This window comes from Molothrus ater, chromosome 2 (assembly GCF_012460135.2).
Source record: "Molothrus ater isolate BHLD 08-10-18 breed brown headed cowbird chromosome 2, BPBGC_Mater_1.1, whole genome shotgun sequence".
In the NCBI taxonomy this organism is placed as follows: domain Eukaryota; kingdom Metazoa; phylum Chordata; class Aves; order Passeriformes; family Icteridae; genus Molothrus; species Molothrus ater.
The window spans coordinates 5,141,668-5,152,879 of NC_050479.2; the positions used below are offsets into that span (position 1 = coordinate 5,141,668).

Sequence of the window (11,212 nt, forward strand, 5' to 3'; positions counted from 1 at the left end):
GGTGCAGGGACCTGCCCAGGTGAGCAGGGAGCAGGTGCTGCCAGCCACCAGCACTGACATCTGCCCGTGGTTCACCTTCAGGAAGGGCTTGCCAGTTTCATTTAGGGGCAGGAAAGCTGTCAAGGGCTGGATTAGTCAAACTGACACTAATTGCATCCATTTCTGTTGTTTAGTGCATTTTAAATTTCATGGCTTCATTTGGTTCTGTGCCTTTTTTTTTTTTTCCTTTCTGTGCGCTGTAGATTTTTTCAAGATCTGTGAGTTTCATTATGCACTGTTAACTCTGTGTGATGGCTTTTCTGGATTCCTGACATTCCTGTCCAAGCTGTGCCCGAACACACATGGGAAGGCTGAGAAAAAAGTCAAATTCTCTCTCTTCCACAGACAGAAAACATTATCAAGACATGAAGCCAATCCATTGTCAGCTTCTGACAGCTCAAACACCACTCAGAGTTTGCACTGTTTCCCCCAAATCTTTCTAGCAGAGTCATTCTCTTGTCCCACTGACTGTTTTGCTCTGCTGGACAGACAGAATAAAGCTCCACCTGTTCCTAGGACCTGTTTTCTTCTCCCCATAGCATCTGTAGAGTCAAATATTGAAGCAGATTTTGTGGCTTCATCAAGAGTCTTGCAGGTGCTTTTTGTCCTTCTCCTGTGAAAGAATCAGACAGTAACCCCAAAGTACTTAAAGAAGAAACAAAAGTGAAAGTAAATATTTTGATTTTGCTCCTTCTGCTCATTGAAACTCATGTTCTGTGTCTTGGTGCAGCATTCCTTGGATGGAGCATGATGCCAAGTCTCAAAAAGGGTAAGAAGCAGGGAAAACCTCATTTTGTAGCAGGGAGGAGCTGGATTTTACTTACCAAAAGTTCTTCTCATGTAGCTTCCTGAAAACACCCCAGACTGGAGTGTCAGTCCACACTGGTGGCAAGTCAGACCCTGGGAATTCCCTAGAATTTCTGCAACAGCTACTGCAGGAACATCTTTCTGCAGTTCAGACATTTGGCTCAGCTGCAGTGAAATATTTAAACTCAAGACTTTCAGATTCTCATTTCAATTGTGGTGTTCTAGTGTTGAATCCCCCAAAACTGCTGTTTACCAAAACAACCTTCTGTTATTCTCTGAGACAAAGCTCATGTTGGGGGAAGCCTGAGGACCCCACAAGGACCCTACAAGGGCCTCTCTTTGTCTGGTGGCTTCTCCAAGGGGGATTTCTGGGTGTGCAAAGGGAGATCACAAAGCACAAGGAGTTATCCCAGCTAGGTGAACAGAAACTCTGCTCTCCAGCAGAAAAGCACTTTGTTTTCTTACCCTGCCAGCCTCTGGTACAGGGAAATTTCATGAAATGAAGTTTTATGAAGTGAAAAATGGGAAAATTTACCATTCACAAGCAGGGGAAGGAGCACCCAAGGATGGCAAACACTGGAAAAAAGGAGCATCCTCTTCCACAGCCCAGCTGCTTCTGGAGCCTGAATGCATTCTGTGCTGCAGCACGAATATTTTGCAGCAAAGTCTGTTTGTCTGGCTGTTTTTTCTAGTACTGAGGACACACTTACTTTAGTCCCATTGTGTACCAGGTGAATGTGCTGGGACAGGGATCATCCGTGCATGGGAGTTGGGCAGCTCATGTTCATATACCAGCACTGGCAGCTCTGAAATGCTTCAGAAGAAGGCTCAGATGAGGGGAAAAAGCCTGCAGAGTAATAATGGAATAATGGACTGCTGTTTCTGGCATAGAGCTGCTTGGAAAAATCACCTGAGAGCTTCTGAAACTCTCACCTGAACATATTTCCTAAGGAAGGTTTAGCACCCATCAGCCCAGAGTAGTGAATTTTCATTTTTCGGCTCAGTCTGGCAGTGAGGGCAACCTCTTGGAAACTGAATCTGGATCTGGAGATCATCATTCTGCCTGATTGTAACACAGGGAGCCAGGCCTGGTTCTCGTGTTTTATTTTCTGTTCTCCAAGCTGTTAAATGTGATCGTGGTTGAGTTTTCACTCTTTAACAAAGCCAGTAACTCACACAGAGACCTGAGGCAGCACTGTGTGTGACTTAGCTGCTCTCAACAGAGGAAGATTTCAGTTCCCACATTCTTTTTCACGTCAGTTTAGCACCTTGTCTGAAATCTTTCATTTTTGCCAGAGGAGTTGTGTGACACAGTAGCAGGATCCATGCCCTGGATGGGATCCATTCATTTGGGAATGGCATCTGAAGGAAGTGGTACATTAAAAAAACACCTTTTTTTTGGAGGTGTTAGCAGTTAAATCCCGTGTTCACATGGCTACAGGTTTGTTCTTTGTTGCTGGCACCCACCTGCTCTGAGCTCCTTGTCTGTCCCATTTTTCTCCCCTGTTAGCTCTCCCTGACAGCCAAGCACAGCTTTCCTGATTACTTCAACATGAACGATTTCCCAGACCTTTCCCTCGGTGACAATTGCTTTAAAAGCCAGCAGAACACCTTCACTCACTGAAGCACCATTGCAATCAATCTGCAATGTCAGATGTGAAAGATGCATGTATTTTGTGATTGGCTTTTGCAAATATTAAAATGAATATGATATGTGTTGTGTTAGAAAGTAATGCTGTATTAATTCTCTTAAGTAGTGTGGTAAATATAGTTTTAGGTTATAAAAAATGTTAAAATAGAAACTATGCTATGTAGGATCCTTTTTTTAAAGAAAGGACTCGCAGCGAGATAGCAGCCACAGGACACCTAAATCTTTCAGAGAAAAAGAATTTATTGCCCCATTATCAGAAGAAATGACCTTCTTCCTGCCTCGAAGGCGCTGTTAGGATTCAGAGGAAGAATCCAGACAGAATCCTGTATTTGAATGGAATTTATGCATCATGTATGAGGTGTATGAATATGCAACAGGCTGTTGCTTTTAAGGGTTAATCCTCTGTTAACATTTGTCTGGGCTTATTTTGCCCAGAAAAAGGTACCTGGACGTCTGTAACTCTTTGTATTATTGTCTCATATTGTCCTAATTCAATTTGTCCAAATTATTATTACTCTAATTGTATTACTATTTTTTTATAACCATTTTATTACTATTACACTTTAAAAATGTTAAAAACAAGTGATTGGCGTTTTTCACAATGAGTAAACAAAGCTATGTTCAGCCTTTATTGGAAGCTGGAGCTGTGGTGGCTCTCAGCTCCCATGGCTGCAGTTTGGGACTATTGGGTATTTGGGATTTCCAACGTCATTCACTGCGTAATGGCCCCATCAGCACAGAGCCTTTGTGCCACAAATTGACACAAATGGGTTCCTGCAGCACCTTTGCTGACGAAAATCACAACGAAAATCACAACGCTGACCTGCTTTTTGCCCCTTCAGAAAAATATTCTGTATTTTGTTTACTTATTGTCAAAAACGCCAATCACTTTGTTTTTTAAAATTTTAAAAGTTTAATAGTAATAAAATGGTTCTAAAAATAGCAATATAATTAGAGTCATAATAATTTGGACAACTTGGATTAGGACAATATGAGACAATAGAAACAAAGAGTTACAGACAGTCTGGGTACCCCTTTCTGGGCAAATAAGCCCAAAAAAGGACCCACATTAACAGAGGATTAACCCTTAAAAGCAATGGCCTGTTGCACATTCATACACCTCATACATGATGCATAAATTCCATTCAAATACAGGATTCTGTCTGGGCAGTGTCAGCTTCTTCCTCTTTATCCTGACTGTATCTTCATGGCTGAACAAGGCAGGAAGAAGTTCATTTCTTCTGATAATGGAGCAATAAATTCTCTTTCTCTGAAAGATTGGGGTGTCCTGTGGCTGCTATCTTGGTGTGAGTCCTTTCTTTAAAAAAAGTATCCTACACAGCATAGTTTCTATTTTGACATTATGTTATAACCTAAAACCACATTTAACATACTACTTAAGAAAATAAATACAGCATTACTTTCTAACATAACACATAATATTAATTTTAATATTTGTGAAAAGCCAATCATAAAATACGCATTTTTCACACTTATTCAGCAGTCCCCGCATGGCAATGTGGCTGTGCACAGCAGCAGGTACAAAGGGTGAGTCTCCATTCAAGGCTTTTTCTCCCTAAGGCTGTGAATGAGGCCCATGGACACTGATCCAGGTGAGGGGAGCCCTCAGGAGAGGAAGATCCCTCCTTTTGTAGGACCTACATCTCTGCAGGTCCTGCACACCTCCCTTTGGTGTGCACTCCTGCTTTGGGATCTCACCTCGCTCTGCCTTGGCTCTGCCTGTCATCTTCGAACCCTCAGTGGCTGCAGCTTCCACTCTGATCCTGCCAGCTTTATTTTCTCACCAAAAATATTTCTTTTTAGAACTCTAGGCAGTTTTTTTTCAGGTTCATTTGTGTGGGTGTTGATAACAGTCTACCTAGAGAGACCTCGAGCTCTTCCTGTGAGAAATAGTTACTCACTTTTCATAGTTGAGGAAGGTTTATTAGACCTTATCAAAAACACAACAGAAGACTGAATAAAGAAAAAAGATTACAGCACTGGGAGCAAAGATTTTCCCTGCCATGTGCTCAGCCCCCTCACAATGGAGGTTTTTTTTTTTTTAACCCTTTAACCCCTCCCAAAGTTCTGTCCATCAACCCCTTCTTCACTGTCCAGTGGTGGAGATCTCCTCAAATCCTGACTGGAGGTCAGGTGTTCCATAGTGACAAGCCAGCCCTCCCAGATGTCCCAACCCAGATACCCATGTGAGGGAGTAAAACATAACTATAAACCTATAAAATTTTTCTTGACCTATATACATGATATTTACCCATTAATTGTGAGAGTCAATCATGGCATTACTCATCTATCACATTCCTGAACGTAAATTCCCAGAACTGACATCATCCCCTTGGACTCAGTGATGATGCCATACCCTTAGGTAATGAATATTGGTGCTGTGAGCAGCTAACTCTGATTTATAATCCCCACCCCAGTGCTGGCTCAGCTCTTGGGAATTCTGGTTCATGGTTCCTGAGCATGGTTCATGGTTCTTGCAGGTGACATCATGCCCAGGGATGATGCTGGGGGCACTTGGTCTGTTCAGCCTGGAGAAGGGGAGGCTGAGGGGAGACCTCACTGCAGTCACAGCTCCTTGTGAGGGGCAGGCACTGATCTCTGCTCTGTGCTGACACTGGCAGGACTTGGGGAAATGGCCTGAAGTTGTGTCAGGGCAGGTTTAGGTTGGGTATTAGGAAAAGGTTCTTCCCCTAGAGGATGGCTGGGCACTGAGCAGGCTCCCCAGGTTCTGGTCACTGCAGCAGCCTGGCAGAGCTCAGGGAGTGTTTGAACACTCTCAGGCACAGGGATTCTTGGGGCTGTGCAGGGCCAGGAGCTGGAATTGATTTCTGTGGGTCCCTCCCAGCTCAGCATTTTCTGTGATTCTTTGAAACACTCCCAAAGACCTTCAGCACACTGCTCATATTACAACAGGTAATACTGGGTAATATGGGCAGCATAAACATGGACCATATTCAAATCATATTTTTGAGTCTGTTGGAAGTGGTTGATGAATTTTTTACCTGCCTGGATAAACTCACCACTAAAGTGTGCAGGGGTGAATCAAACCTCCAAGGAGGCAGGGAAAAGAGGAAGATTTGTACAGTGAGGGTGGTGAAAGGCTGCAACAGGTTGCTCAGAAAAGTGAAAAATCCCTGGAAAAATTCGAGGACAGATTGGATGGGGCTAGGAGCAATGTGATCCAATTGAAGATGTCCTTGCTCACTGCAGGGGGGTTGGATTAGAGGACCTTTTAAGGTCCCTCCAAATAAACCATTCTATGGCTCTGTGATTCAGTGTCTCCATCATTTTCTCCCTCCTTGCAGCACAGCCCTGTACAGGTGCTCTCCCCTGCTGAGCCCTGAGCACAGTTTGCTGCTGCAGCACTCTCAGGGTCCCCACTTTGCTCTCAGCTCCCCAGAGGCTCTTTATGGAGCTCTCACTCAGCTGAAGCAGGTAAGCACTTGAGCTGCTGTGCTGAGCATTAAACACGCCCAGGAGAAAGCAGCCACACTCAGCACCAGGAGCTTCTCCTGTGTCTGGTGAGACACAGCAGCTGCACTTCAGGTTTAGGCCAGGGCTGGGTTCTTTTAGTTTTTATTCTATTATTTTATTTTATTTTATTTTATTTTATTTTATTTTATTTTATTTTATTTTATTTTATTTTATTTTATTTTTCTTTATTTTATTTTTATTTTATTTTTTATTTCATTTTTTATTTTTTATTTTATTTAATATTTTTATTTACTTTATTTTATTTATTATTTTTAAAATTTGTTTTAATTTTAATTTTTTTTATTTTTTAATTTTTTAAAATTTTATTTATTTTATTTTTTACTTTATTTTATTTATGTTATTTTTATTTTATTTTATTTTATTTTATTTTATTTTATTTATTTTTCATTTTATTTTATTTTATTTTTATTTTTATTTTTAATTTTTAAATTTTTTTATTTTTTATTTTTTAATTTTTTAAAATTTTATTTATTTTATTTTTTACTTTATTTTATTTATGTTATTTTTATTTTATTTTATTTTTTAAATTTTATTTATTTTTTCATTTTATTTTATTTTATTTTAATTTTTATTTTTAATTTATTTTTAATTTTTATTTTTTATTTTTAAATTATTTTATTTTATTTTACTTTTTAATTTTTTTTTTTTTTAATGCATCCTTTGTGCTGCTTTTAGTGCTGCAGAGACATTTCCTGAGTGTGACCTGTGTCACCTGCTCGTGGTGAGCACCAGGGACAAGGAGATGAGAGAGCAGGAGGTGTTTGAGTCAGACCAGCTATCAAAGGCACCTTCCCTATGTCCCAAGGGGAAATAAAAGCCCCAAGCCCACAGCTAAATCTATATAAAGGCAAACTCTGAATATTTCCAGCATTCAGAAGGATGGGCGGCCGTGTGATGCCAGCTGACAAATTCAAGCAGTCACTTGCAAGTGTGAAGAGCAACTAACACAAAAAGCTGAGTGCTGTGTTCCTTTTGGAAGCACTGGTGCCTGCTCCCTCATCAGCAGGTTGCTGACATGCCAAATTTCCTGGGAAACGGAGAAATACTCAGCTTTAAAATAGAGACAGCAAAAAACAAAACAAAAAAAAAGCCCTCACAAGTTGTGTTGTACTTGTTTTATTACAGTGAAATCCTGTGCAGTGCTAGCCTACAGAGAGAATAAAAGCTACCAGTAACTTTTCATCAGAAAGGAGTCAATCCCAGACAAAAAACCAGCCTAGAAATCATGGCTGTTGCAAAATACAAAGTCTGAGTTGGGACCTCCGTCTGTCGTTCCGCTGGAGTAGATCCAAAGTCGCAAAGTTCTCCATGGAAGTTTCTCCTTTAACAAGCTGGGGAGGTAAAGAGGAGAAGCAGATTAAGGGGCATGTTTTCTCCATAAATCACACAAGATGCTAGGAAGAGTTTTGCCTCAATGTAGGACACCCAAAAGGGAATTTTTTAGCCATCTCAACCAACCCTCCTATGTAGACGTGTTTGCCAATTATGATCCAGAGCAGTAAAACCAAATTATGGTGAGTTGCATGTATTACAGAACACAGTGTGGCTGAGAATATTGGTTATTAAAGATGCTGAAAGGTCAATGCTAACTAAAACAAAGTTAGCTGGGGATCAGAAATTTCTGTAAGTTTCACTCCACATTTCCAAGGCAAAGCCTTTTATCTCTCGTGATAAGGCAGATGTGAGCTGGGTGGCTGCACCTCTGTTCTGGGATCAGCTGGGGTCTTAAGCTCACATTGCCCACAAACCCCTGGCTCAGATGCATCAGCAGCACCCTTGTACAGAGAGTGCTCTGTACAAGAAGATGGTTTTTTTTGGGTTTAGCCATCTTTTTGTGCTCACACCTTTAGGATTCTCTGGCTGGCACAGCACAGCAGGCCTGGGTAGGGCAGGGACACTGCCACTCTGTGCAAGAAGCTGCTTTTTTAGGGTTTAGCCACCTTTTTCTTCTCACATCTTTAGGATTCTCTGGCTGGCACAGCACAGCAGGCCTGGGCAGGGCAGGGACACTGCTAGCAGCACCCAGAGGGACACAGGGGACATCTCCAGTGGGACATTACCTTCCTCCACAACGCGGTGGTAGAAGCACCAGGGGACACCGGCGGGGTGTGCCCTGAAGCAGCAGCCCTTCCTTGTGCACTCCCTGGGCTTGATGCCAGGGTAGCCACAGTTTATCCTGGTGTAGGGATCATTGGGACACACTTTCTTCACTGTAAAGCAAAAAAAAAAAAAAACAACAAAAAACAAAATAAAACCAAAACAAAACAAAAAGAAAAACCAAAAAAAAACAAAGGGAGGAAGGAGATTGTGTCACTTCGTGCTCTGTCTGCCCAGCGCCATAATTCAGAATAAAAGGCAGGACACAAAGGTGAGGGCACTGGGCAGATGGGATGGCCATGATGACCTTCTCTGAAACAATTTCAACCACCAGATTCACTCAAATCCTCACCCAGCCTCCTAGGCAAAATAAATTTCAAAGGGTGATGAATTGCTGCTGTGCCCCAGGGATAAGAGGAGGCAAAATTCACCCCTGGAAGTGTCTGGCAGCAGCCCATCCTAAATGCAGCACTGGGGTGAAAAGTCCTGTGTGTCCTGCTGGGGTAACACACACACTGGCCTCAGAGCAGGTGTGCCCATGACCTGAGCCCATGGTAACCCCAGAGCAGCCTGGCTAACACAGGGAAAGGACCACCCACCCTTCTCTGCATGCCAGCTTCAGCTACAGAAAGGAAATAAGTGTTTTCGGAGGAAATCACAGCTCTTCCAGGCACTTAAAACTAAAATCCAAAGTAAAGAGATTATACCACCCAGCTTGAATACTTCAGTTTTCCTCTCATGGAGCAGTTCTGCTCAGAAAAGCAATTCTATGAGAATACCACCCTAAGTTGCTGCTGCTCATTTTTCAAGGTTTACAAGAGTTGCAGGCAGTGCTCAAAAGCCAAACTGTTTTCCTACTGTAATTCTGATCCCTGTTGACTAATTCCACTTTATATCAGGCTCTTCTGTAGGGTAACATTGCCTTTGCACCCTCATTTCCTTTCATGCCACCTGTGCAGCTGCTGAGACTGCTCTGAAGCTCTCCTAAGAAGGAGTTGTGCTGTCAGCCCAGCAAATGTAGCTTACACTGAGTTAATTAACACAGCTAATTACACTCCATTACTTAACACAGTTATGTAAAATATCCAGCTAAGCCTAGAAAGACTAGGAGAGCACCTGTTATCCCCTCTGAGAAAATAATGGTAAAAAATAGAAGCATGGTGCTGAGAGGTGTAACCACACAGCAAACCCACTTAAATAAGTGCTGAGTATCCCTTGCTCTACCCATGGACAAGACCACAAATGACACTGAAATGTGTCTGAGTAACCAGCACAGGTTGTTTGATAACTGGAAACCTGAAGGAAGAGCAAATATATTGTGTGAAGAGGATGAGGCAGGCGTCTGACAGCTAAGTAAGGCTCAATTTTGCATTTTACTGCCACTGGTCCCCTAACAGAGGTTTGTGCCCACTTTTCTTGCCTAAGGAGAAAAGCAGAACTGCTCCCTGGTTGTACACATTTCTGGATTATCAAACACGAGGTAAATCAGTGTTTCTGGCAGAGATATTACCTTTCTTTGGTTTGGGGTTGTAGCACCAGGGCACGCTGGGGACTGAGGCGTTGAAGCAGCAGCCAATTTTCTTGCACTCTGCTGCTGAGATCCCTGGGTAGCCACAGTTTGTCCTCTCCCTGGGAACCACTTTACACTGGCATTTTGCTGTTCAGGACAGAAGGAGAAAGTTACAGGTGTCAGTTTTCACTGCTGTCATGGAGGGGTGTTTATCAAATGCTCACTGGGAGCAATGCTCTTTCCCTAGATGCTTTCCATCTTTTCTGTCCCCTGCTAAGACCACAACTGAATGGTTTAAAAGTTGCTTTTACACCACTACCAACTTTGGTCAGGGCTGTACATCACATTTTGAGAATCTGTGGTCTCACTTTCAGCCAAGCAAGTGGGGTTTGTGGACTTCAATTTGACCATACCAAATGGGAAATCCCAAAAACTTCAAATATTAGGCTATTAAATCTTTGCTGCTTTGCCCATCTCATGTGAAGACGAAAAGACTTAAGGGTCCAGTGGATATTCAAATAGGTGTAAAGATACCAAATCTTTGCAATATTATAAAATATAGGACGGTGTGCAAGTAGCTGCAACAATGCTTTTAAGTCATTTGCACAGTCAGCCACGACCAAGAAATTCTGGAGCTGTCCTCCAGCTGCCATTGAGTGACTTGCTTTCCACTTCTGGAGATGCCTACATGACTTGCCTTTAATGAGGAGGCAGATAGACTCTTTAAAACTGTATTCACGTGGCAAAGCAGCATAAACCAAATATCAGAAGAAAATTTAGGCAAAGCTGGCTCCTGTTCCAGCCCCGGTCCTGCTCTAGTGACCACCTCTGCCTTTGCAGCGGGCTCCTGGTTATTCCAACAACACACGAGTCCAGCTGCAATCTTTCTTTGCTATTGATCTCTCTGATAAAAACTAAAAAGCAGGCTCCACTTTGGGGATGAGCAGCAGCACAGAAAGCCATTTTCTGTCTGGCCTGCCAAAGCTGACAGGCTCTGGCTGCCCTCGGTGGGATGAGGGTCCCACACGTACCTGGAGGGCAGCAGCACATGGGGGTACTTACTTGGAGGTGCACTTCCCTCTGCCAGGGTGCTGAGGGCTATGATGAGGGTGATGGAGAGTGCACAGACCACCTTGAGATCCATGGCTCTGGCAGGAGGAGAGGAGGAGAGGTGCTGCCTTCCCTGGAAGCCGCGGGTTTTATGCGCTCCCCGTGTTTGCCCAGCGGGCTCTGATAACATTGTTCCCTCTGAAGCTTCACCCAGAAGGTTGGGTTTTCTTTTGTTTGCTTAGGAAGTGTTGCCATGCATATTGTGATATCCCAGAGATAAATTTCTGGGCTCCCATGAGCTGTTGATCACATACCTGTTACGTACCTATAGATCCATGTCTATTACGTGATCCCACAATCAAATGGATGCTGCTGGGTGCCTCTGGCTGCCAGATTCTCTGAGTGCCAACCTTCATTGTGCTCTTATTTCATTGCCTTTAGAGCATTTTAAGCCTCTAGGCAGTTTTATTTTCCAGTCATTACTAAAAAACATGTACATGTATTTTCTACTCAGTGTATCTTTTTCTGCCTCGATTTTCCCT

The 11,212-nt window shown here is 42.7% G+C and overlaps 1 protein-coding gene across 1 annotated transcript; it reads right to left on the bottom strand.

The window, feature by feature from the left end:
* Positions 1-7,336: 7,336 nt before the first annotated feature.
* On the bottom strand, positions 7,337-10,764 carry LOC118684966 (trefoil factor 1-like). The gene is made up of 4 exons (XM_036380274.1): positions 10,683-10,764; positions 9,621-9,767; positions 8,074-8,223; positions 7,337-7,344 (listed from the first exon to the last, which is right to left on the bottom strand). Exons 1-4 carry the CDS (start codon positions 10,762-10,764, stop codon positions 7,337-7,339), a joined length of 387 nt encoding a protein of 128 aa, XP_036236167.1.
* Between the last annotated feature and the right edge of the window lie 448 nt (positions 10,765-11,212).

What these genes read in the sequence shown, in the direction of transcription:
- LOC118684966 (XM_036380274.1), bottom strand. Translation starts at nt 10,764, where the DNA reads ATGGATCTCAAGGTGGTCTGTGCACTCTCCATCACCCTCATCATAGCC. An exon ending in AGAGGGAAGTGCACCTCCAA is followed by an intron (nt 9,768 to 10,682) that starts GTAAGTACCCCC and finishes TGTCCTGAACAG; the next exon opens with CAAAATGCCAGTGTAAAGTG. An exon ending in CAACCCCAAACCAAAGAAAG is followed by an intron (nt 8,224 to 9,620) that starts GTAATATCTCTG and finishes TTTGCTTTACAG; the next exon opens with TGAAGAAAGTGTGTCCCAAT.